Below are 27,396 nucleotides of genomic sequence, written 5' to 3'. Positions count from 1 at the left end.
TACCAAAAGTGTTCCTCTTACTTGAAAACTTGATTACTGGAAAACTTCATGGCAGAAGAATGAAGCTGAAAGACCCAAGCATATGGATAGACCCAATCTCTAATGGATAGAGAGTCGGACTTGCAACCCGAAGGTGAACCTGAAGGTTGTGGGTTCGAGTCTCAGGTCCGGCAGGGATTGTAGGTGGGGGTAGTGAATGACCAGCGCTCTCTCCCACCCTCAATACCACGACTGAGGTGAGACCCTTGAGCAAGGCACTGTACCCCCAATTGTTTGCGGTGTGTGTGTTCACTACTGTGTGTGTGCACTTGGATGGGTTAAATGCAGAGCACAAATTCCGAGTATGGGTCACCATACTTGGCCACAAGTCACTTCACTTCATGTGGTGCCCAACATTTATGCACCCACATAAGTAACAGGGTTTACCGAGATGCGAAACAAAAAAAGCGGACAACAAGAGATGGAGAATTCATGTCCCGATGATGTCACAGCCATCCGTGTTCAGGAGTCCAAGAGTGTACAAGAGTGAAACCTTCAGCAGTTTCTGAAATACTCAAACCAGCCCATCTGACACCAACAACCATGTCACGGTTAAAGTCACAGAGATCACACTTTTACTTCATTCTGATGTTTGATGTGAACATTAACTGAAGCTCTTGAGCTTTATCTGCATGATTTTACGCATTGTGCTGCTGCCACATGATTGGCTGATTGGATAGCTGCATAAATGAGCAGGTGTACAGGTGTTCCTAATAAAGTGGACACTGACACTGTATATCTTCTGATATTAACATACATGTGTTGTTTGTTTATTATGAATAGATAAAAGACAAATGTAGCTATCATGGCAAAAATGGAGCTGTAGAATATTTTTATAATATAAATTATAAAATATAATATTTTTATAAGCGTTACAAAGCCGTGAGCAAGTGTGCAACTGACCCCACTCTCCCCTAAATCAACTCACTCACGACTGAAGCCTTAAACGAGTCTGCAAATGAAAATTCTAGTTTCTTCCCCTCTTTTAAATTCGCGTTATCCTCCAGACGGCGTCCTTCCGCCTCTAGGCAGCGCACTTCCCATGCAGGACTAGCAAGGCATCCTGCAGTATTGCGTCACAGACCCCCCACCCACTCTCAATGCTCATTGGCTGATTGGCGGATTCCTCAACGGGTACTCCAATGCTATTCGTTGCATCAGCTGTCATTCAAAATAGGGACGGGGCGGTTGACGTCATCGTTTCAGTAAATCAAGGCATTCGAGCATAATCTCAAATTAGCTAGGGGAGAGATTTTTTTTTCCGGCACCAGCATCCATCCCTCCATCCATCCATCCATCCTAGAAACCTAAACACCGTTAGATTTAGCCGAGCAGAGGAAGGAGCACTGCGATAATGGATGTGTGCAGAGTCCTGAAGTGTTTATCTGTCGGTTTACTCTGATCATCGCTGCCTGACGTTGGAAGACGTCAATACAGTTTTCTCATCTGAATTGTTTTTCTGGAGAGATTTCAGATTTGGAGTGGAGTATCAAGGTAAGATGCATGAAATTTAAAAGAGAGAGAGATCAACCTACAATCTGTCTATATTTCTATCTGTTTAAAGCTGTTGACTTGCTAAAACGCCAATGTTGACAATTGTAGTTTGCTTATACAGATAGACGGATTAATATAATATCCTGATCATTTCATATCTATAGACTTTGATAGTTATAGACCCTAATTCTGCGTTATAAAAGAGTGTGTATGTCTGTGTATATATACATATATGATAAGGAATGTGTGGAATAAATGTCTGTAAATGTGGCTGGGGTTGAGGGATGAGCAGGGACAGCAGTGTATGCGCAAAGTCACTGCTTCTCACCGAGCATGAATATAATGCGGCCACTCCATTACACCTGACTTTATCATTATAACCAATGCACTTTACATTAACTTTACATTATCATAAACCTGAAGCTACATCTTCTGAACTTAGCTATAATACCTGACATTATGTCTTTTACTAGACTAATGCAGTGCCTGCAAAAGTCAATATCTAATACAGGTCTTATTTTATGTTTAAAAACTTTTTTATTTTAAACATTACCTTGTGCATAATAGTGTTTTATGAGCTTTAGGGATACACTCTGTGTAACACTCCTTCCTTAATGTACACTACTATAGATGAGGCTACTTTTTGTTGTCTGAGGCCCAGCGGCCGGATTTCATGGGCGTATGCCTGAGAAATAAGCCTACAAGGACATTAGTGGTGGAAAAACATGCACATTTTGCTTCCTGTGATATCCATCTTTATCTCCTCTGAACTGAAATATCCTAAATGCTCCTGCTTGAGACGCCTGAGTGGAAATACCGGACGACGCGACAATGTTATTTTAGACGCTGCACTGACTAAAGGGACGTCGTCCATTATTTTTTCCACCAGACATTTTAGTTTATAGGCTACCTTAATGCGTCTGAACAGAACCATTCATCTGAAAGTTAACATATAACATGTAATGAAGGCAGATACTGTGGTAAATAGTGAGCTGAGCCAGAGAAGGCGACCCATCCCTGCTGCAGTTTAGCGGCGGCCATGTTTGAGGCGGCTGTGAGGGACACCATCTAACGGCGCACATCAGCCGTGTGGTTTTAGGGCCCAATTACAAATGGCCCCCTAATGAACACGTAGTGCACTAGATATGGCGGAGAAGACTCCATTATATACGCACTGCGTAGTGCGCTTGCAGAGGGAGAAGAGAGCTGTTTGAGATACAGTCTGTCACTTACTGCAACTATTAGGTTTTTATTAAACTCCTGACAACTTCACTAAGATTAGTTTTAATAAATTGACTGTGTTTATATGTGTGTTATATATTTTAAAAAATGTTTATTATTTAACAACAGCAACCTCAGGTATTACGTATTATTATTAGTAGTGGTATTAGTATTAGTATTGCTTCTACTACTACTGTTGTTTTGTTGTTAGCCTACTAGTTTCAGTTACTGTTTTTTTGTTTGTTTGTTTGTTTGTTTGTTTGTTTTTTGCAATAGGTTAGCTGTTAAACCATTGCGTCTGGTATCAGATTAACTTAATAATGCCAAGTTGACTGTCTCGAAACAGTGCTTTCAGATAACCCAATCTTTTTTCTTACACCTTGGCCTTTGACTTGTCTGTCATCCCATAACATCCCCCATTTAACACTGATAAGTTGAGGTGAAATTCTATAGGTTTTCACTGTTATACAGAGAAATGTCCTCGAAACAGTATAATTTTTAGCATTTTTATTTCACAGTTAATTAAAAACGGCTCGTTTTTTCCCCGTACAGGACTTAATTCAGCATTGAATTGTGACAAAAGACAGGGTTGAAGTGTCCAACCATGTCTGGGGCCTCGGTGAAAGTGGCGGTCAGGGTGCGTCCCTTCAACTCGAGGGAGGCCAGCAAAGAATCCAAATGCATTATTCAGATGCAAGGCAACTCTACCAGTAAGTATCCCTGGATATTTCTCCGATCCCTTGGATATATCATGTTCCTCGTCCTTGAAGCGGTATGCTGACTATGTTTTGTGTGACTGATGACATTCTGTCACATGCCTCTGGCGCTGGGTTAGATGAGTAAAGGTTTATGCTGGGCTGCAGGGTGAAAAGCCAGTCAGCTCAGTAACGTGCCACTCCTAATGAAAAAGTGGCGGTGAATAAGATATCGGTTTGAAAGAAAATAAAAATGCTTTGATGATGTGTATTCCCATTTTCAAGGACAAAGAGGTTCGGTCAGAAACTTGTGATGGTTAGGCCAAGAAATGCAGAGTGAGAGTTAGTGCATTGTTTAGTTTGTTATAATATGCAGTGAACTGGTGAAAGGAAATGAGTAGATCTTATCACTTTTCAGTGTGTTATCAGTGTCTCTTGGTGAAGAGTCGGACATGGATGAAGAATTATAAAAGCCACAAGGGAGTGTTTTGGGAAGCTTTAGATATTTTAGAGGTTTCAGATGATTTCAAATGTGGCCAAGTTAGCTTTAACTACAGGCACACTAGGTTTGTTATAGTTGTTTCTTTTTAAGGAGACTTAATGCCTTGTATTCAGAAACCAGATCCAACTAATGATCGGATCCTGATCAATATTGGGATAAGTTTTTTTTTTTTTTTTTTTTTTTTTTTTTTTTTTTTAAAGGTTGAAGTATCATTAATACGATTTTGCCTAAATGTGAGACCTATGTGAGCACAAAAATCCAATCTTTTCAAATGAGCAATTTTATATGTCGTTCTAGCTCAGATACATCTAATACATCCATACGGCAATCTTAATGTAATAAAAATGGTCAGGTTTTTTCCCACTTACATCAGAAGTTTACTGTATGTGCATCTCAGTGTCGTCATCCAGGGTCAGCTGGCTAATTTGAGGAAAGAAAGCAGGATTTCGTGGAACAGCACAAGCTGTGTGCCCTAATCATGAACAGCTGATGACTTGTCAGCTGACCTCCAGTGCAAATAATCTTTGCAATCAAGAGCTGTACTGCTCGTTTGTTCACTTTTCTTCTGCAATGATACCTTATTTTGCAGATTACATGTTTCGTTGTTGTTGTTTTGCCGTGGTTCCTGTGAATCCTGCATGTTATTGATCAGATATGTGCAAGTGTGGGTTGTTTTACAGGCAGAGATCTGTTCACATTAAAGATAAACATGGATCGCTTACAAGCAGGAATGCGGACCATCAAGCAGGAAAATCATATCTGAGCCAAAATCAATTGAGTAAAAACATGATGTAATGTTAGTGTAGCCTTAAGTGTGTGTTAGTATTGGAACAACAGGGGTATGACTGATGGAGGCTTAAAGAGCAAACCATTGTTCACCATATTAAATCATATTAAAATGAAGCCTGTGCTCTTTTGAGAGTATTTGAATATTAATTCGAGAACACCCTCAGTTTTTCCTTGTAGTCACAGATGCCATTATGTGTCACATGTGCTTTTTATAGTGGATTTATAGCCATCAGATCATATGAACATCTCAGATCTCTGACTGGCTAGTTTGAGAACAACACTGTACACATTCACAACACCTCTGGATCCTGGTGTCATGTGAATCGCGTGATCTCACAGGTGTGAATCACAGTGTGGAAATAGCGGGGACTTTCCCACCGTTCAGTAGAACCGATAAGCCCTTCGGATGAGTGGCAAAACTTTGTGATCTTCATGATTGAAACACGGGTCCGGTGGCCGAGCGTACGACGATGAGACTTCCACTACATACAATACTACATAGTCTTGAATTAAAGTTGATGCTAACTCTATGTGAACCTCACAGATGTTGTTTGCATGGCCACAAGAAGTCTTAGTGATAACACTTCATACAGATGACTTTATGATGAACACACTCAGTTTTAAGTCAAAGACACACACCTTTTTCAGTGAAATTTGTTTAGTTTATTCTGTTTATAACTGTATGGTTATGTAATATGAGTATCCTATTTGCAATGCTATATGCAATTTAACTTTGCAAAGCGGGCAACTGTGTTGTTACTGAGTGTTAAACAGAAACCTTTGACCTAATACTGTGTAACAATGTAGAGCTACATTAGAAGAAATCTGTTAGGGGGATTTTATTTTTCCTCTTATACCAAAGCAATTTGCCAACAATTACAATTTTTAAATCATTATTAAAATGACATATCACGCTATTAAAAGTTTATAGTTACATTTATTGTTGTGAAACGTCAATGAGACAAGTTATTTCCTGTTATCGCTGACATCATACCAGCTGTAAAGAATCATACCCTCACTACCCTGTCTTTTGTTTTCTAACAAAACAAAACAGCTTGTCATGTTACCAAGAAACCACAAAGCATCATGTCCTCTGTCCCGAAGACTTTCCTGTGGTGGAAAACGTTTATGTTGTTACTTACAGAAAACCTCACCATATCAGTGAGATACATTTCTTTTTCTAAATAACAACACATTTTTAATCTGCTTATTATTAGTCTGCGATAATAGAGTGTCCAGTGTAGTCAGTTGTTATAGGAAATGAACCAGCACCTTCTGACCAATCAGATTTGAGAATTTGACGCTGTGGTATAATAGGAAATTATTATAAGGTGTGGTGTTATTTTGTGAGTTTGAGCTTTATAACATGGATCAGTGAAACGAATGGCATTGTAATTGTGATGTGCCATTAGACTCAACAGTACGAAGCTGGATTTGTGTGGCATGACCTTCACTTAGAAAGTATAATACATCTTTTTGTATTATGGATACATACAGTACATTAGAATATTGGCCATCTTTTTTTCATCCATCTTTTTTTACATAATCTGGCACTGCAAGGTGTACTTGACTTTTTTTTTTTCCTGCCTTTCTGGATAGTTTTCCTGATGTTAACTGTATATATAGTGGTAGAAAAGAGAGTGGGCCACATCATGCTTCATTATTGCTTTAAGCATTACACAGACTCGCATTGAGAACACTCTCAGAAGCGTTGTGTTCAACTTTCAGTCATGTAAAACTATACAGAAGGAAAGGAAGGAAATCATGTTTGACACTTTTCCATGGCTGATGGTTGAACACAACACTTCTGAGCTTGATGATCCTCAGAGTGATCTGTGTGAGAATTTAAGAGCCTGATGGGCTGAGAGATGGCTTTGAGTAGTGGTTTATGGTTTTGCTCTAAAGAGGAAGTAAAGTGAAGATCTGCAGCATTCGTATAGCCACTACCTCCAAAGAGGGGCCTTGTGCAGAAGGTATGCTGAGCATGTTGTTCTAACTCGACAGCACAGAGAACTGCTCACATGACCTACTGTTTGCCCTTAATTGTTTGCTTTGCTCTAGCTGAGCTAATAACATTGTCTGACTGTTTCAAGGGGTTGTTTACTTTGACTTCCTGAATAGGTGTTTAATTGTTTCTTGTCTTGTAAGACCACCCTGGTGAGCAAAAGGATGTGTGTTTAAATCCCAGGACTGCTGGTTACCACTGCTGGATCCTGGAACGAAACCTTTAACCCTTATCTACTCTGTTGTATCCATGGATCGTTTTTGTTTTTAGCTTTTGGATAAAACTGTCTGGTTGATGAATAAATTTCTCATGCTAGCATTTCTTGCTATAATTTGCAGATTTGTCAGTCTGGCTGTATTAGTTAGTTTGTTGTCCACTTCCTCACAAAAGCAGATTTGTGGTATGATTTTTTTCTAATGCCAGAAGAACACCAACCATTTTGAGCATCACTGTGATTGACTAGATGTCAGCTAGTTTCTTGTTACTCTCTCAGGTGGATGGAAATGAAAGGTTTTGTAGTTGTAAGACGGACTGCTCTCAGATGATGATGTTTGATCTTTCATGTCCGTCTATCATTGAGAGGGAAGTGACGGATTTTCTACCTGATTCGGAACAAGAGTCAGTATTTTGGCTCAACACACATGTGGGCAACTTGCCTATTTAGTCAGCACCTGTTTTATTAAATCACTAACTATACTTTGTTGTTTTTTTTGTCTTCTACTCTCTTTTTAACACTCAGGCCAGGAGATGGAGGAAAAACATACTGAAAATGGAGGGTTTTTTTTTTAATTTAGGTTTTCACTAGAACAGCAAAATGTCAGTCCTGCCTCCTTTCCCCTATTAACTTCAGTGTATTACAGGCTATTTGGATTTCCTAGAATGAAATGCAATTACTGCACATGGAGGAGTAAAGGGGAGGTTTTGTACTGGGTGTGATGGAGGATTTGGTAAATGAGAACACAGCGATGGAAAAGGTATACCACATTACTCACCACAGTCCTAAGCCGAGGAAACACGTCTGTCCTGGTCACTGTCACGCTCCTTGAGCAGAACTGATTACTCATTTATAATGAGAACAGAATAATCTGCTTCCAGTGGATCTCATTCATATGTGTCTGAGCTCCTGCGTTACTTATTGGGTACTAAATTGTAGAATGTTCTGTACACAATAATGTACAACTTTACCTCGGTGTTAATGTCTGATGTATGTAATGGAAGATGGCATCAGTGTTGCTAGCTCTTTTCAGGGGAACATAGCAAATTCATGCTCAAAAAGTCGCTAGAATTGGTTGGTTCTAGCCTTGGTTCTAGCCTTGGTTCTTTATTGGCTACTCAACTCAACATCCAAAGTGATCAGACTAGGAATTTCTCACTCCAGACAAGACAAAAAATTTCCAAACGAATGTTTATCAGAATATCTTCAAATAAATCTCACTGAAGACAGCACAGAATCCCAGCACATATTTGAAGATCATTAAGGGATCGTGTAAAATGTATAAATGAAGTGGACTACTTTATAAGATTTATTTGCCATAGATTTGGCTAGAAAATAAAGCTAAATTGACTTTTAAAGGGGAATTGTTTTTCTTAACTATAAATGTATTTAGTCAAGTCCACAGGAAAAACTCTTTCAAAAAAAAAAACTTTTTAGACAGTCCCTTAATGTTTCTGTGTTTTTAATTTGCTTTTTTGAAACTTATTTGTGGAACATGGATAACATTTTGGACCCACTGACTAAGTCCTCTCTTCTGCTTTTACCTTCTAGTGATTTCCAATCAGATCGTAGCAGTTTGTCTTTACATTCACTTCACTTGTTCTGTCCAAATGTAAGCTAAATCTTTGGTAAAGGTCGAGGCAGTTTTAGTTGCTCAGTAAATGTGAGAGATCGTGACGTTGGGCTAATGGACGCTGCACACTGAGAGACAGACAGAGAACCGAGATGAGATCATTTTAATAATAATAAACTTTGTTACTGACAGAGAGAGAGATATGGGAAGCAGTGAAGTGTGGGAGAGTGAAGAGGGCTGGGATTTGACATGGCTTCAGTACCTAGTGATTGACCTGATTAGGAGCCTAATCCCTGCGCTTGCCTGAGGTCATCACTCTAATTCCTCTGACTGACCTTCTCCAGTGATGAATCCATGTGTCACTCTTATCATCACCGTGCACATTAATAGAGGTGTTAGAAAAGATTCAGTGAATCGCACACTGCAGAAACTGATTTTATAAGTACTGAGTTATGAGTCGAGGACTTTTAAAGTGAGGGCTTTTAAAGTGTCAAAATAAGTCAAATTATTGCAAGTATGTCACAGATATGTTTTTTTTTTTTTTTTTTTTTTCTGAAATGACAGTTTGGCATTTTCTCATATTTATTATATTTATGAAACAGCAGAGAAGACTGAAATTATGTATAATCACAAATGAGTCAAAGATGTAAAAGGTTAGCTCTGTTCTGTAGTCAAAAAGTAGTATTTAATATGAATATAAAACAATAAACTTTCATTGATTCAAATAATCAAAAGCAAATAAAGAGAAAACAAACGTTTGTTGTGTAATATTGCTTAATATTGTCATATTATAGTAGTGTTTAATTGTGTATTGTTAATTTAATATTAAATAATTTAATATAATCATTTAATATTGTATTAATTATTTTAAGATATTATTAATAATTTTATAATTTAATAATAATAAAAAGGCTTTTAATAATAGATTTTTAGTAGTTTTTACGGCATGTTTTTGTATATTATATCAAACAAATATAGTAAAAAATTTGGCTTTTAGCATTCAAATATTGTTTTAATAATCTGTTACACTGAATGACATTTTCAGTGGGAAAGAAAGAAAATAACCTTTATTGTCACTTATACAAGTCCAGTACAGTGAGATTGTTTTCTCCGCATATCCCAACTTGTTAGGAAGCTGTGTTCAGAGCGCAGGGTCGGCCATGAGCAGAGAGGGTTATGGGTCCTGAGCATGGGCCCAAAAGCAGCCGTCTGAAGCATAAACCACTGAGCCACCATTGCAAGTTCAGTGAATTTCGTGATCTGTGTCATTTGTAATTAATTTCTGATGTATTTTCCTGGATATTTTTTTCTTTTGATGTTTTTTCTTGGTCAATACATTGTGCATAAGTGGGTATATTTGATCTTCTGTCATATTGTTGTAATTATAGGGAATTAATGTACGAGTTCATTAAATAAGCCCTACTAATTACCCACAATCCTGAGGAGACATGTCTGTCCTGGCTACTGTCACGCTCCACGAAATCTGCTCCCAGTGGTCACAGTCACACTGGAAATATGAATTGTCTGTTGGATACTACTTTTATAATTGAAAAAGAATCGATATGAGACCTGTTGCAGCGGGTTACACAACACAGGCTCACTCATGTGATCATCTTTTGCTATTGATTCTCAGTAATGGATTTTCTGAAACATTAGTAGTCCATTTGCCTAGATCTTTGCTTTAGATTGGGCAGCCTGTCTTCCCATTGTGTATCAAGTTCATGCTAGCAAATCACTAACTAGATAAACAGATTATGGAAAAATCTTAATAAATTGTTTAAATATTCTAGCTAGATGGTGTGGATACAGATGCGGGTCACTTAAGCAATATCGCAGGAGCGAGGGTGCGGTTATACTGAATATCAGCACGGCTGTGATTTGGCCGTAGGCGCGATCCCGCAGGACCGTTGGCTAGCCTGCTAGCTAGCTCACATTGATATGTGCATTCCTGTTAAAGGTGCTCCTGGTAAAATTGGCGTCCCTTTTCATCTTCATCTGACAAACTTTTATACTTTAAGTCAAAAGTTATGCTAATGAAAAACATCGTTTGCCATGTCCACTGATGACATGTCGCTAACGCTAGTGTAGTAACTAGATTTCAAACTAGGAAGTATAATTTTATATGGTGAACGAGTGGCATGATACACACAATAAAACGTCCCAGTGTGGTTATAGGAAACATAAGCACTCTTGGAAAGCCACTTGACCAATCAAATGAGTGGACTGGAACTAAGTGTTGTATAATAATGGATTCATCACTGGAGAATTTGAGTGTGTATGCCTTCTACTAGAAAAAGGAATTGAATAAGGAATTGATTGACTACAATTGAGCATTATTTTGATAATCAATTAATCTATTTTATTTTCAATTAATTGAATTGAATATACTCAATTCTAAGAAAATTAGAAATAATTTCTTTCAGCATCGACTAATACTGAAGAACAGTTTACGGTTCTGCACAGTTTTTGGCAAGCGGACCAATGGTCTACAATTGCTGGTAAAACGTCTTACCTGAAAGCCCTGATTTGTTAAATTCCAACCAATCAAATTCAAGATAAAGCCCTTATCCTTGTCTCACTATCAGAAACCCTCAGACACTAAACTCATTTTGCTTGCCATTTTTGTGGCATGTGGAATTGACTCCAAAGCTTTGGGGTTGACTCGTAGTTTTCAATGACTGGAATGAGGGAATCGACGCTGTTTCTCTCAGCACCTTCGAACCCAAAGCAGGATGGTGACACACAATGTTGTTGTTCTTTCGGCTGCTCCCGTTAGGGGTCGCCACAGTGGATCAGTGGTACACGTATTTGATTTGGCAACCCTCCCCAATTTTGTCCAGGCTTGGGACCGGCACTGGAAGCGAACTGTCTTGTGCAGCCCCAGCGCCTGGGGTCGGTTCCCTGACTGGGAGTTGAACCCAGGCGGCAGCGGTGAGAGCTCCGAGGCCTAACCACTAGTCCTCCGGGGACCCCTGACTTGACACACAATACACATTAAAAATATATACTGTGTACGTTAAGAGCAAACATTGCTGTGTTTATCAGCACAGCTGGATATAAAAAGTAGTTAGAAGCTAATTGATTCGAATAGTTTTGCTGCTTGCGGCTTGAAGTGCATGGCATAGCTTTCTCAATAATGAAATTTCTTGCCAATTCTTTTTATTATTGAATTTAGTTGAATAGTTGTTGCAACACTTCTGAATATTACTACGTTATTTATGTTGGGAATGAACTTAAATAATGTAAGTAATGTATCTTGATACTACATGTAAATGTTCCATCAAACAGCCGTAAACAGGAATGGGCACATTTTATATTTTATACTTTCTACATAAAACTACAAAAGAAGTACATAAAAGCATAGCAGCTATCAGGGCTTGGGTGATATTGATTTTTTTTCCTGCTTAACTTAATTGTCCAGAGCCTAAAAAAGACAGGAAAAGAACCATTTCCACCATTTCAGGTTTAAGGAGAGTACAGATTAATATAGGGATAAAATTATTATATCGCACAAGCTTGCATCTAACCCTCGAAATCCTTAAAATCTGCTAGTATGTTGGCTAGACTCACTGTGTTTTAACCCGTCCAGAAATATTCCCATAGCATTCATATTGCATCATGCGCTCCGACTCATCATGGTGTCCATGACAATCAATACTAATGGGCTTTATGGTGGCTGCTGGAGGCCATTACAGAGAGGCGTGTGTATCTCGCTAGTCTCTTTGTTGATACTTAAACCACACACACATCTTCTCTCTCTCTCTCTCTCTCTTTTTAAAAGTGTTTTAAGAGAACCTGGATGCTAGATTTGATGGAAATTTTATACATGTCCATGAGTGTGTGTCCTACGTAAAGGTGTTGCACATAGTCATGAACCATGTGGTGTTGTTTTGTTGCTGTGAGTTCGGTGGGTTTTTATTACCCGTACCATGATGCAACTATAGTGGAGATTTATTCTTCACAGTGTAGCTCTGTCCAGGTTGCGAGCTGTTATTGTATTGTTGCTCATCATTGCACAATGCTGGACGGCTGATCGTTTCTCACTTAGACCTGTCATACACATACAGCAGCGTATTAGTCATCTGTGTGCATAAGCTTTAAAATGCATTCTGTCTGCACATGATAAATACAAGCGTTGTGTACCGATGCAAAAGAAAAGCTCGTCTGATCTCTTGAGCATGAATAGAGCTAAAGAGACGTGGACAAATCTTACATTTATCAGCTAGATCACTTAGCTAATGTGCTTGTGATTGCTCAGTGTGATGGTTTGGTTGCCCAGAAACACAATAGACTAGGCTAGCTCATGGTACTTAATGTAGCATAATAACATATAGCAAGCTAGTTAGCTTGACATGTTCATTAGTATAGATTAAGCGAAAGAAAAGAGTGTATTTTTGTTAAAGTTTGTAATCATCATATTTGCGCCCTTGACAAAAAGCCAGCATGTTGTTTGCCATCGTTTCGGGTATATGACTTGGTGTTTGGTCCTCATGTTGCACGTTAAATATATTATTTAAATCTGGGTAGTGTCTTTATTTTCTCTCATTATGTTTAATCGCAAGGTGACTGTTGTATCATGAGGATCACTTTGTTTTGTCAGTGTTTCCACAGTTACCTAGTTTTCCTCATTAATCCACCTATAGCGTCTCGGCCGATGTGTGTAGTGCAGCAGGTGCCGGGATTTGAAACGTTCACGCTATAGTTACGACATCAAGGTGTTTCAGACCACAGTGAAAAAAAATCTTGTTTTGCAAAAGTTTTTCTTATTTTTTCTGGTTGCTGAACCTACTTGTCTGGCAGGCAATTATGAATAAAAACCTAGAACCTGGACATGAAATCTGTCCCCTGCTAACACTTGCTAAAGTCAGCACTCCCTCTGGTTATAACCAACATGAGACCTGCTTGAATTGTGTTTTTTTTTTTTTTTTTTTTTTTTTTTTTTTTTTTTTTTTTTTTTTTTTTTTGGCTGTCTGGCAGTCCAGAGGTTTAAATTTACAACCCTTCTTGGCACTAACCAAATTCCATTGCACCGTATGTAAAGAATTTATTGTCCATTTTCTGCTGCGACGTCTCTAATTAGCAGCAGCCGAGTGATCCCAAGCCTGTGATCTCCATCATGCATTGTAATGTCTAATTACTAGCATAGTGACAGTGGGTGGACAACGGCAGATGAGGTGATGCGAACAGCAGTGAAGCACACGTCACGTGCATGTGAGTGTGAGTGTATATCGTGTGCTTATGCTCTGGAATTGTGGGATTTTTCTCCTTCTGTACGGACACAAGATTTAGACAGGAATAAAGTAGGGCACAAATGCAGCAGCTTTCCACTGGACTTGTTTTAGCTTTACATCATGCAGCAGATTTAAGCAGTCACACTTAAAGGCACTGGATTAGCATTTAGGGTATACGTACAGGATGTATGTAAATATAAAGCGACATAAAAAGCATGGGGAATATTCTTAGGAAAATATACACACATAATATTTACTGTGACTCTACTAAATGAGTAAATTATTAAAGATATAATTTTTATTTGAGCTTGATTTGCACATATATGGCATTAAAGGGGGAGGGTTCAGATGCAGATTTGTTTTAAGGAAAGAATGAAATTATTGTACTTATTTATTTATTTATTTTTCAAATTGGTTGGAAAAAAGGTAGGCTAGGCTTCTTACGTGGTAGATCATTGCTTTCACTCCATGCCTCTTCATGTATTTTGAAAGATAATAGTGTCTGTTGATTCGACAGCTAAACAACAGATCTTTTATAAAAGACGTAAAAAGTTTAAATGAAAAAAACGAGCTGGTCATTGATGGTTCGTACACTTTTATTTTCTGGGACTGCCATCTAGGTTAAAACTTCTTCTTCTACAGTCACTAAAATGGCACACTTTTCCTAAGGCAAGTATTACATGGCTATACATTTTGAAATTAACAATCAGATCAGAATGACGTTGCGTGTTTGTGTGTGTATGGCTTACATTCTCTTCAGTTTATGTCTACAAGCAGCTTAATAAACATAATGGATCATCTGTTTTAAGATTCCGAGCTGTGTCGTGTGAAGGAGGCTGGTTACCTAAGAGGTCTCTCTCTCACCCTCTCTGATTTTGTGTCTCCGCACTCAGAACTGAATAAGACAGTATGTGTAGTCCTCTGTAGTCCAGGCACGGTCAGTCGTGGCCACTACTCTTATTCAGACTCTATTACTTCTGCAAATGCAAAGCAGAACCTGGAAACAAGGGACGCAGGCAAAACAACCTGATTGTCCTATTAAAAAGGCTTTTAGGAAAGTGTACCTGTGGACATGCCAAGACCACCTCATCATTGTGATTCATCCATCATTGCTGCAGTCAAACGCAAAGACATTTTTTTTAAATGTCTAATGTGTGGGAGAATAGTTCGCCTGAAGCCCGTAATCAAGGCCTAATCCCTTCAGTCCATCATGTTCGTTTCAGTAACTTTAATGATGAAGAGTCTTACCCTCTGTTTTGCTTTGATGAGATGTTTCGTGGTACATACAAAAAGAGTTGACTGCAAGTTTGTATAGCTCTGCATTTCATTCAGAAATGGATGCTAAGCTGCAGATTGACTATATATAAAGGTCTTTTAGCATTTCTCTTGATTGCCCTCACACATCCAATAGATTTGGTCAAATTTACATTTAAGGTTTCACATGCCTTGCTACAATCTTGGAGTCTGTTGATGTGGATGACTGGCTCATAAGTGACCACTTCACATATGCTGATGGTATTCAACAAATATTTGTAACATTTGGTCCAGCTACATAAAATTTCTTGGTTACAAAAGTCCGGATAAGCAGCTAACGTGACCGAATGGCAACAACAGTTACATTTTAATGTGTCACTATTAATGATTAGTTTATTAGGCTGTAAATAAGATCATTCTAAGTGGTTATGTATTTTTTTTCTTCATAGCATTTTATATTACCATTTTTGATTAGCTCTACGGACTCAACAGATGAGACATGTGGTTTAAATTTGACAGAGACTATAAATGCGTACTTTTGTCTGTTTTTTTTTTTTTTTTTTAAACTTTTTTTTTTTTTTTTTTTTAAACAACAGTTCGCTAATCAGACCAGAGAAAGTAAATAACATGTAGCTAGCCCTGTAGCTACCAGTAATTTGCGTAAAAGTGTGTTCTTGGCTAAGCCACAACAGAGGATCCTTTTTATTTATTTTATTTATTTTATTTATTTAACCTTTATTTAACCAAGAAGTCCCTTGAAATTAAATCTCTTTTTCGAGGGAGATCTGGCCAAGAAGGCACTCCATTATGGAGTAAAAAACTTAAAAATCATACACAGACAAACAAATATAAAAATACAGACAAAAAGGATACAAAATGCATAATACAAAATTGAGCAATTACACTCTTCAGTTACACAATTTTTTAAACTTTCCCATTGTAACAAAGTGATTAATCTGCAATGTGTTCTGAAAATTATTCCATGACTAGGGTGCAAAATAAGTGAAGGCCTTTCTTCTGAGTTGTGAACGAATCTTTGGTATCCTGTAGAGCAAACATTTAGTAGAGTGAGAATCATAACTGCTGCTCGAAGGTAATAGAAGATTACACAAATAAGAAGGGAGTTTTCCCCATATAGCTTTGTAAAAAAAAAATATGACAATGTTGCTGTCTCCTTAAACTTAATGAAGGCCAAGAGACCAAATCATAATCTAGATAGATTATGCTACAGAAGCTACAATATTTCATGTTAAGAAAACCAGAGTTGCTAAATTATTGTCAGTATTTTTTCCATATATATATTTATACATATCAAATATACAGTACTGTGCAAAAGTCTTAGGCACATGCAAAGAAATGCTGTAGAGCAAAGATGCCTTCAGAAATAATGAAATTAAATATTTCTACATTAAAAAAAAAATACTATAAAGAACAGTAAACAGTAATAAATGAAACAAAGTCAATACGTGGTGTGACGATCCTTTGCTTTAAAAAAAAAATAGTAGTCACAACTATAATTAGTGTAGTTTTATAAGGAAATGAGCTGTAAGTGTTACTGAGCATCTTGCAGAAGCAGCCACAGTTCTTCTGGAGACTTTGACTGTCACACTTGCTTCTTATTTTTGCAGCAAAACGCAGCAGCCTTCATCATGTTTTTTTTTTTTTTTTTTAATCTGAAAAGTATCTCTTATGCAATATGCTGCATTCTTTACTGACATACAAACATTTTTCTGTGTCATTTAATTTTGTGCTGGAAAACTAATGTTTGGAATCTAAAATATTTTTGTACTGAATCAGTAATGTAGAAGTCATAAAATAGAAATCTATAACAAAGTTTGTACTAAAAAATATTTTATATATATATAATATTGGCTCTTCTACAGTATTATTTCTCGCTTCTGTCCGCTGAAGGGTCTGTCAGTTTGCAAACTCTACCAGACGACATTCATTTGATGAAGAACTTCACTCTTGGGATAAGTGGACAGCAGCTCCTTCATTTTGCTCTTTCATTTCTAATTATTTCTAATTTTTCTTGCATGACTTTTGTTGTTGCTTCACTGTGCTACTGTTTTTTGTTGTTGGTTTTTTTTTTTTTAAATCAACCACCTCAAAAGAAGTCAATGCACTGAATAGAATTGAAACCATCATGTCACCAGATATTCTCCATTCCTGTAACGTATCAGCTTTCTGTTCACACACAAGCCCTACTGATAATCTGGGAATTGTGCTAGGTCTTGTCCTAATCATTTGCCCCATCAGTCTTCTTGGGACTTTGACTCTGGCTTGTGTTCACACTTAACCCTTCCTGTTTAATCATAATAAACTCCCAGTGAAAAGTGCATCCTGATTTCATCCAGGAATAAGATGTAGAGAGATAGAACTTGGATGGTTCCTCAAGGGTTCTTTGAATCAACAGTTCCACTTGAAATCTTCTGTTGTTGGATTTAACTTTCAGGAGAGATGAACTGAGGTATTCTTTAGGATGATATACTGTAGACATGGAGTATATCATATTTTCAATGTAGTATGCATTGGTGTTTATTAAAACACTTCGCTGATCGCTTGATGTGACGTGATTAAAGATCTGCCTGCATTTTTGCATTTGTTGGATTATTTGAATGCCGTGATTCATCAACACGCTGTTTTTCATGTGATATAAAAAAAAAAAAAAGCTGTAACAGCCCCTGAGCCTCTTTTTGTGGAGAAAATGGGAGGGGTGAGGGGTTACGAACTCACCCAAAAGGGTAAAGAATAAAGACTTTCCAGCACAAAGAAACTTCTTTTTTTCTTCTTCTTCTTTTTTTTTCTCAACTCATCTGCTCTTTATGTCTGCCTCAGTCTTTCCTTCTCTCCCTGTGGCAGGCTTTGGGATTTAACCCTCTCACATTTCAGTCACTCTGGCTCAGCGTCTCTAATCTTCTGTGAAATTGAGAGAGATCTCGAGTATGATGTCATGCAATATATTAATTTCAGTTATTTGGAAGGACATCAAATGAAATAATGTACAAACAGATGTCCATTTTTCCTTCATAAAGTTATATTTAGCAGGTAATCCGTGTTTAATTGACTACTCTCCAGACTTTCCCCTTTCCATTGACCCCGTGTTATATTTGGAGTCTAGCATGCAGGACCTTTGATGCTCCCCCTGTAGAGGTTATAACTCTTTCTCATGCATTGTTTCTGTATATATTAAAAGGATGCACTTTAGGTGTGGGAATATTTAATGCGATTTCAATTAAGGGTCCCAACATGATAGTCATTAATACTAAATTACCAAGTACCTTGTTCCCAATACGATACGTAGAAAACAAAATACAAAAAATAGTGTTGGAGATTTAATTTTATAGTTCATCGCTTCTAGGAAACTGATTAAAATTTTTTTTTTGAGTCGTCCTGTATTGATTTTGTGTTTGTCCAATTAAATGCTCTCTAGAATGTATATGGCCCGCCCCTGGGGGCAGGTCTTGCTAGACAGTAGCTGCTTAATGATGCGTTTTTGACTTTTTCCAGCAATCCTTGTGGTTGAGGAAAAACTGGTTGGCGATTATTCATTTCGGAGAAGATGGAATTTGTGCAAGTTTGTGGTTATGTGACGAGCACTTTTTGGAGGAGCGTTTTACCAACGTTGGGCTGTTCAGTGCCATAATGTCACTACCTCATGCTCCATCAGGATTTCTCCATTAGTAAGATATAAGTCATAAGTAATATCATTTTACCTACCATTCAGATACCTTATTTGTCTCCTGGTGATGACCCTGCAGTTCTCCAGCACCATCGACCCTTCTGACAGTAGATTTCAGCTCAAACGTGCGAAAAAACACACAGCATCTCATCATCTAGTATACAGTGGACAGGCGTGAGTGAAGGCACCAGTGAGAAATTCTCCAAAGGTCTCATTAAACGTTCCACCATTGTCCATTGTCTAAACTGACTAAACTACTGTCAGGCTTGTTTAGGTTTGAGGGAGGTGTGGTGTATCCCGAATGCTATTGGCTGTTCTGTAAAATCACGTGTATCAAGCAATTTCGTGCCAACTGTCCTCTGTTAAGCAGGAACAGCAGAAAACCCGGGGTGGCAACATACCAGTTTTTATTTCAACATGACTTGCTTTGTGTTGTTTTTTTAACTGTATTGTGGCATTTCATTGGAAATTAGTTTTAATTTCTTTACATTTTTTTATGAAAATCTGTGCATTGATGCAGAATTGTTTGAAGAGAGAATCAAGATCCATCAAAGAATCAATTTCTTTTCTGTGAACACACATGATCCTCACGATCTGCTGTTCAGAACCTCTGAAGGTCATTGAGACACCTGCTTCAGTGTCATTTCCTCCTCATGCTGAGCGCGTGTGTGTGTGTGTGTGTGTGTGTGTGTGTGTGTGTGTGTGTGTGTGTGTGTGTGGGCTTGCATGCACAGCAGTCAACACACACTGATATCCCTCTTGGGATCCTCCTCATGCCTCTTTCAACGAAGGTGTGAAGTGTAGGATACGCAGCGGTTTCTGATACACTGGGGTGAAGTGTGTAAAAACAGACATGGCCATCAAAGCATTAGAACAGAAATATCTTGCTCTGTAATAAGATTCGTGGAAGCTGCTAATGACATTCAATCTTCAACCTCCTGTAGGGTCTAAGAGCAGGATGTGCTGCCTAGTCAGCAGCCTTCTAGAAACATCAGCAACCATCTGGAGGGGTTGAGATTTAAACCTGCAGTTATTAGCTAGCTAAAGCCAGTGGAAGCTATAGCGTGCTGCCCAGTCGCAGGATTTGGTTGCCTGGAAACTGTCTAGACTATACAGTGGTATGGAGAGCTAGTTTGCTAGTTAAGGGCATTAATACAGAATAACGGACGTAACATCATGTATGTGCCCTCAACACATGTTAGGAAAATTTTGGCCAACATTTCAGCTATGAGGTTTGGTGTTCTGTCCTCACAAGTAAAAATAATATTAGTCTGGTTAGCAACTGTATTTACTCTCTGTTTAACTGCGAGGTGTGTGTTGTGCTAGCAGGAGAGTTATATGACGGCCTTGTGACGAAATTGTGTCGAACTCCATGTAAGCATTATAATCCTCCTCGTAAAAAATCATTGCAGATTGATGGGCAGTGGGATTCGAAAGTGCAGGCTATAGTTAAGCTACAACATTGACGTTGCGCCAACGTAAAGTGTGTTGAGTTTAAACATAGCTACATACCAAATAAAAATGTTAAATCGAAAGTCGATAAATAAGGAGCAGGGTTTTTTCCTTTTTTCTGCTTGTGAAACCTACTTTAAACAGGCAACTACCAATTAAAAAAAAAAAAAAAAAAACCTAATCTGTCCATCTCTGTAAACTTTATCATTGTTTGTCATTGATATGATCTTTTATACCTTTAGTGTAAATCTTTCACCTGAAAATATGAATATAATATACCTTTAAAATGATATTCGGTACATAACTGGACCTTAAGGGTCAATTTTAATTAGTTTTTAGTTTAATGCTGTAAATGTACACACGTACCTTCCCTGGAGAAATGACACGTTCTAAAGCTACAAAACAACATGGATGGGTAATGGGACAGTCTTTCTGTCCCAACTGCTTGCAGTGTGTGTATGTTCTGAGTTTTTCTTATTGACTGAAGCAATCAGAGGATATATTCACACTATAAGCTTGGCTGCTGAGCTCCATTTTTTTTTGTTGCTCTGATTCAGTCTTTTTTTCAATTTCATATCCATCATTAATATTAACACACGTAACATGATCACGTGCATCAAGGATGATGTGAACGCAGTCCTTCCTGGTAAAGATGATTCACTCTGGGGGTTGGTTGACGGCTCGTCACCTCTTCATGTTTACGACGGAATGCTAGCTTTTTTGCGGCTATTGCTGGCACAGGGCTGAGAGATGTGCAGTAACACACGCACGCCCAGTAAAGTGTGATGTAAGAAAAACACACACATTCTGAAAGGACCCGTTATCATTACAGATGCTTGGCCATGCATTGGATTTTTATCTGATCTAGGACTGATTTGAGTGCAGTATTTAGGTAAAAGAAGTGGATTTTTGCTGCTTCATCCACGTAAGGTAAAAGATCTGAGTGCAGAAACGTGCCCATTCCTTCCTGTCGGGATCTGTCAGCACACGGGGCACCCACCATCTGCTGCTGTATAAATAGCCCATGCAGGGTGGGCCTCTCGCTCTTTCCCAGAGGTTTTAAACTCAACTTTACTCTCATCCATACCTCGAGAGGTTAACCATCTGACATGATGCTTTCGTTTTTCCTCTGCACCTTTTGACTTTATTAGGAGATATGGTGCTCTAAAAACAGTATAAAACCTTAAATAGGGAAATACAACAACATGAAAAGTAGTACTTCTTAAAGTACCTAAAGTGTTCAGCTTTTATGGTTTGTTTATGTGTAGATATTTACATTTCATTCTTGCTTGCTTATCCTACCTAATGTGCGGAAGCATAGCATCATTGTGGTCTAAATAAGGGTGCAGGCCCCATACAGGCTTGTCATAACAGATTACCTAATGCATTGTGCAGGCCTCATTGCAGACTGGCCCACTGCATTGTTCTCCAGCTTTCCTGTTTCTCTTTGTCTTTTTGCTCAGCAACGTGAAAGCTACGTGGGCTGCATACCGAAGCCTGACTGGAGACCAAATCCACAGTGATCTTTCAGACTCAAAGACGGGACTCTTTTTAAAATGCTGTTGAGACAAACAAAGACAAATGTGCCTGTGAAAAGACGCTCATGCTCTAATGCTAGGCTCTGTAAGCACATTTAGGTGCACATTTAATGAAAAATGAAACTAACTTTACCGTGGTGATGATGATACAATGTGGTGCATGTAGAAAACTACATTCTCACCAGTAATGAACAGAACAGTTCAACTGGGCGAGGACTGAGACACTCAGTCTTTGACAGTTCTTTGGTGTGGTTGTATGGTGCACACTTGAGTGTAGGTAGAGTGTTGACGTGTCACAACAGACCAAACTAAACAGAGGTTTGATAGGTCCACACCAAAAAAGTTAGATGTGAACGCGCCCTTAAGTTCGCCTCTGGTGCCTTTACCTCCTCTGCGCGGTTCATTTGAGTGGATGAGCAGGTTTTTACAAAGTAGCATACGAAATGGCAGGCTGGGTGTCTAACCTGTGAGCTGTATATCATTTCCACCATTTTTGTTCGTTTTGACAGCGTAAACATAAAACACACTATGTTGTATGTCTAGGTTTCCTGGTATACACTATACAAAGCAGTCACGGAGCACAAAAATGAAATGACTACTACAGAAAATACCATCGCAACAGGTACCGCCATCTTGGAATTGGGGCGATCACATGACAATTGTACGTCAGCATTTACTGAAAGGTGAAAACAGCGTTTTCAGATTTCTCCACTTTAAAAGAGAGCCTCTTTAAAAGGATTTTTTTAACCAGTACATTTTCAGCCCATCCCTTCTCACACACCCTTCAGCCAACGTTTTTGCTTTTTGGTTTGTGTAACTAGGTATAGTGTGAAACCAAACAGCAAACAAACCGATAGTATCGATGTCAACAACGGACTAATACACTAAACCAAGTGCTGCTCTTATACATTTATACTGTTACATATACATGTTTTGTTTCAAAGCTGTTCATATGCAGTAAAGCACATTGTACAGTTATTTCTTATAACAGCAAGACCTGCTTCCATTAGACTGTTATTAAAGGTGTGTTCCCAGTCAAGGTCACACAGTAAAACTGCATCGCTGGTGAGAAAAATGTTATTAACACCTCGTCTTTTCACCTTGAAAAGGTATCGTCTCAAAATGATCTGTCATCGGGGTTTGGATCTGGGCTAAGCTGAAGCTGGTTATTAAGCCTTCTCTCTCTAAAGCAGAAAGTACCTACGTTTCTGTGGCCGTGTAAACTCTGATGGCGGTGTTCTCGTCATTTAGCCTGAGGTCAGTGAGTGCAGCAGGACCTGTTTTATGTGTGTATTTGTGTGTGCAGCAAGAATGAGCTCCCTCATTTAGCTTTCCTCTTTAAGATCTGTCCCGCTGGATGGATGCCTGTAGATGCCAGCGCATGTGTAAATCTTGTGTGGTGTTAATTTGTTTTCCAATCCACGTTACACATCTGCTCACTGCGTTTCCAAGTCTATATTTGAAGTCTGGGTGCTTTCAGATAGTTTTGGGGAAACTAGTGAGTGAATATGTTAAAGTTTTCCACCGGTGAAAGCACAATGCCTGATGCTGTATTATCTATCAGAGCCTACATTTTTACACAGCTCAAAGCTGCTTGATGTTGACTTCCTGTTCCTCTTTTCCACATAAATGTTGGATGGCTGGTAAAACCGGCTCTTGTTAAAAGTCCCTCCTGCCTTCTTTCCATGCTGGGATGAAAGCAGACGAGCTCATTATCTTGCGCTTCGTTGCATCTGAAAACCCCACCCGGGTCTCCATAGCACAGCATGGGTCTACTGGGTTAATTGCACCAGAATGTGTGTTAGAGTGTGTATACAGGTGCTTGTGTCTGTCTATAAAGTACTGTTCGCTTTTTCCACTGACATGGTGCTGGGAACCGGGGAGCCTTTTCGAAAACCAGCCCACACCTCCGCTAGTTTAAATGCAAAACCTTTATGTAATCAGATAGAGGAGTATCCTAATGCATACAGCACGAATAAGGACAACTGTGGTGAATCTGACAAGTTTTAACTTTGGAACATATTTTACCATTTTAGGGAGAATTTTTTTTCCACTATCATCTCAAATTTCTGTACAGCTGTAGTGAAATTGTGTTTATGTTTTTGTAGGCCAAACTGAACTGAAAATTCACTTTGGCATCTCTGGTTTGCATTTAGCGATGCCGCCAAAACTCCATCTAAGGTAAATGGAGTTTCATGAATACCACGTTTCTTGCAGAAATGCTCTTGCAAAGGATTTGGACAATAAGTTCGTTCATATCCAGTTTGAGGCCCAATGTGTGTTGTTAAAAGTGCTATAATTTTAAGTGAATTTGGATTCAAATTGAAGTAAAATTCTCCAGCATCTTTATGACCTGAGGAGATCATAAATAATTATGAGAAAGATAAGAGATTTTATTTCTTTCAGATGGATTTCGTGAGCGTGCCATTCTCAAAAAGATGTTCATATGTGGTTCATGTGTGGTTTGGTCTGATTGCCAGAAAACCACTGATTCATGAACTGCAGTTATTTTTTAAGAATAATTATCGCATAATGGCAGGGATTGTAACGTGTTACTTGAGATGTCGTCATGGCAACAGAATCATGTTGCCCCTAAGCCCCTAACGTCATTGATTCGTGGATCCAGACCAGCAACATTTTCTTGCTGAAAGCAGAGTGAGTTTGCCAACGTTCTTGTGATGGAAAAGTGTTTAACAGTTCCAGATTAGGCTCTGGAATCATTGAAAAGGGTTATGCGTGACTTTGTTTTCTTGCTACAGGAATTTTATTGAAGAGGCAACAAGAAGGATCTGACTTCTGCAGCTCTGTGTGTGGGTGTGTGTGTGTATGCACAGTTAGGTACGAGTGAGGAGCAAGAGTTTGGATAGTCATGTGGCTATGAGCTGATCTCACTTCCTGGGATTGGGGTTGAGGACAATATAACATAAATGACTCACTCAGTTTGACATTTTCCATAAAAATGAGCTCTGACTGCTTCACTTTGTGCAGCTATAATGCCTTGTTTTGTGAGGCGAAGTACTGTTAATTGCCTCTAAACTCATAATTTGCTCCTGTGTTAATATTGTGCTTTAAGTCTATAGTTAAGATGTTAGCGTCTCTCTAATCGTGACCTGCGTGAATGAGGCAGGCTTGGGGAAGCACTGCATTTCTATATCAGTAATGACCTTGTGCTCAATCAGCACAGTCCATTAACGGTGAGGTTCATTTTACCATGATCACCTTTAGCTCGTTTCACAGTGCCAGCGAGACTGATGGTCTGCACGCTTTCATACATGGTGTCCTTCTGTACACTGTGCACTTTTAAGCAGGTTAATGTCAAAGCCACAAATCCTGATACTTCCATTATGAGCCTTTAAGGAATTTTCTTTAAATTTTCAGTACAGAGAGTGCTATTTTTTGAAATACGGATAAATACATTATCATCTTCTATTTCATTTCAAACTGGAAAAAAAAAAATAAAGGCTGTTCCATCAAAAATGACCTGAAATCTGTGAATGTAAACTGCTGATTCCCACAGTGCCGTGTGGCGGTTGTCTTGGTAACCTTACCTGTTGCCATGGTTTGCAAGGACTAACACAGACTAAATACGAAAGTAACTGCGTGTGCATCTGTAATCAGAACGGATTTCTTTGGACATTCATTTAGGTTATTCAACAAGATGCATCTTCTTTTGATTAGGGGTGTGTGTGTGTGTGTCATACCTCTGTGACTGGCTGAAAGCAGATGGAGAGAAAGAATGAGTGGGATGAGGTGTCGTGAGTGAGCATGAATCACCTTCACCGTCCCTCCCTCTACTCTCGTTAAAATGAAAAAAACAATGATTGTGCATGCACAGGTGTGTGTGTGTGTGTGTGTGTGTGTCATGCTGTGATACTGACCCTAGCTCATGTATTGGCACAGTAAGGGGAAGTCCAGTGGAGGGCCAGCCTGCGAACTGGGCTCTTCTCCAGTGACCTAGATACCCCCCCCAACACACACACACACACACACACACACACACACACACACACACACACACATATGCATGCACACACTAGCTGATGAGAGCAGGCTTTTATAGCCTCTCTGGGCTTTGTGTTCCAGGAAGAGAGCTCAGGTCAGAGGTGAGATCACTCCTAATTTAGCTTGGCTTTTTCCCCCCTTCATGACCTGATGCCCTAAAAGGTGTCCTCCGCCGTCCTCCTGACCTCACGTGGACAGTGCGTGAGAAAAAGCCCGAGAACGTGATATGAACTCCAGCCTGGTCTCACCTGTACCTGTACGACCCCTCACACCTCAGCATTCAGGCACGCCACTATCACGCTCCCAGAGGAAAAACCTTCACTCAGATACCAGATACCACAGTTTGCGTTTCTCATCGAGCGGTCATGTGACCTGTTAGAGGAGATAGAGCACTGAACCAATCCCCCACCACTCTCACACACTCTCTCTCTCCGCTGCATTATTGATGTGTGTAGTGAGATTAGGCAGTACAAGCAGCCGAAGTGCAGCGAAGCCTCCTCAGCTAAACTGCAATGCCTTTGATGCCTAATTAGTCAGGTGACCTATTAGACATGCGCCATATTAAAATTTCAAATATGCCAAACCATATATCATTTATCATCACATCAACCTGTGTGAAAGTAGTCTTCCATATTAAAAAACAGTTACAGTTGTTTGTGAAAATGAATAATACTAATTTAACTTCAGTGAGGTTTCATTCACTTTTGCATCTCTCTTGGCTATCAGTTTTTGAAATATTGCTGTCAGAATATCACGGGCCACTTTAATAGGAACACCTGCATACCTGCAGATCATGCAGATACAGGTCAAGAGCTTCAGTTCACATTAATGTTCATATCAAATATCAAAATGGAGGAAAATCTGATCTCGGTGACTTTGGTTGTTGGTGCTAGAAGGGTTGATTGTTTCAGAAACTGCTGATCTCCTGGGATTTTCACACACAACAGTCTCTAGAGATTAGACAGAATGGTACGACAAACAAAAAACACCCAGTGAGCTGCAGTACTGCAGGTAGAAATGCCCTGAGGGGTGCAATGGGAAAGGTCAGAGGAGAAGGGCCAGACTGGTTCAAGCTGTCAGGAAGGCTACAGTAATTCAAATAACCACTCTTTATAACCGTGGTGAGCTGAAAAGCAGCTCAGAATGAATGTGCTAGTGTGCACATTCCTTATAAAGTGGACACTGAGTGTATGTTGTACAGTTACTGTGACCATTTAAAATCCACAGTAATAAATATTTCTATTCTCACATCCCATCATCAGGATAAATCCTAAAAAAAAATCCCAAACCACTCAGTTCACCGGCCTCAGTTTGGTTAGCAGCTGTTCCAAATGACTTCAATTTACATAGTTTTCCTGTAACTGAATTTACATATTTTTACTGTGATTTAAATAAAGGAAATAGGAGTTATTTTATATCAGATAACGAGCATAATAGGAAATTGGTCTTTGCCTGTTGTATCAAAACCATATGAAACTGTGATGCAGTCTGACCCGTGTGTTTTGTTTTGTACTGTTCCACCCTTAGAATCCATTCCTGTGCTTTCTGCTTCCTCTGTATTGACATGTTCAACACTTTAATCTGCTTTATAATAAATTTCCCCAGTCTCAAAGCTGATGAAGTAGTGGTCCTGGCACTGACCCCAACCGAAACCCAGGCTGTGTGTGTTGCTCTTCTGTTTGGGCCGTTGCTAGGTCAGGAGCGT

At 39.0% G+C, this 27,396-nt stretch overlaps 1 protein-coding gene across 10 annotated transcripts in view; it reads left to right on the top strand.

The window, feature by feature from the left end:
- Positions 1-1,218: 1,218 nt before the first annotated feature.
- kif1b (kinesin family member 1B) overlaps positions 1,219-27,396 on the top strand; it is an 87,018-nt gene continuing 60,840 nt past the window's right edge. For 6 of the 10 annotated variants that reach the window (XM_053241000.1, XM_034311824.2, XM_034311822.2 and 3 more), the window contains exons 1-2: positions 1,220-1,533; positions 3,307-3,464. In XM_053241000.1, coding sequence (XP_053096975.1) covers positions 3,359-3,464 — 106 coding nt within the window. In that variant the 5' untranslated portion in view covers positions 1,220-1,533; positions 3,307-3,358. Of the gene's footprint in view, positions 1,534-3,306; positions 3,465-27,396 lie in introns of all 10 variants that reach the window. The other 4 variants (XM_034311827.2, XM_034311825.2, XM_053240999.1 and 1 more) reach the window with 3 other exon arrangements.

This window comes from Pangasianodon hypophthalmus, chromosome 16 (genome assembly GCF_027358585.1).
Source record: "Pangasianodon hypophthalmus isolate fPanHyp1 chromosome 16, fPanHyp1.pri, whole genome shotgun sequence".
NCBI classification, from domain to species: Eukaryota; Metazoa; Chordata; class Actinopteri; order Siluriformes; family Pangasiidae; genus Pangasianodon; species Pangasianodon hypophthalmus.
The sequence above is the reverse complement of the archived record's forward strand: the minus strand, read 5'-3'. Positions and strand labels throughout refer to the sequence as shown.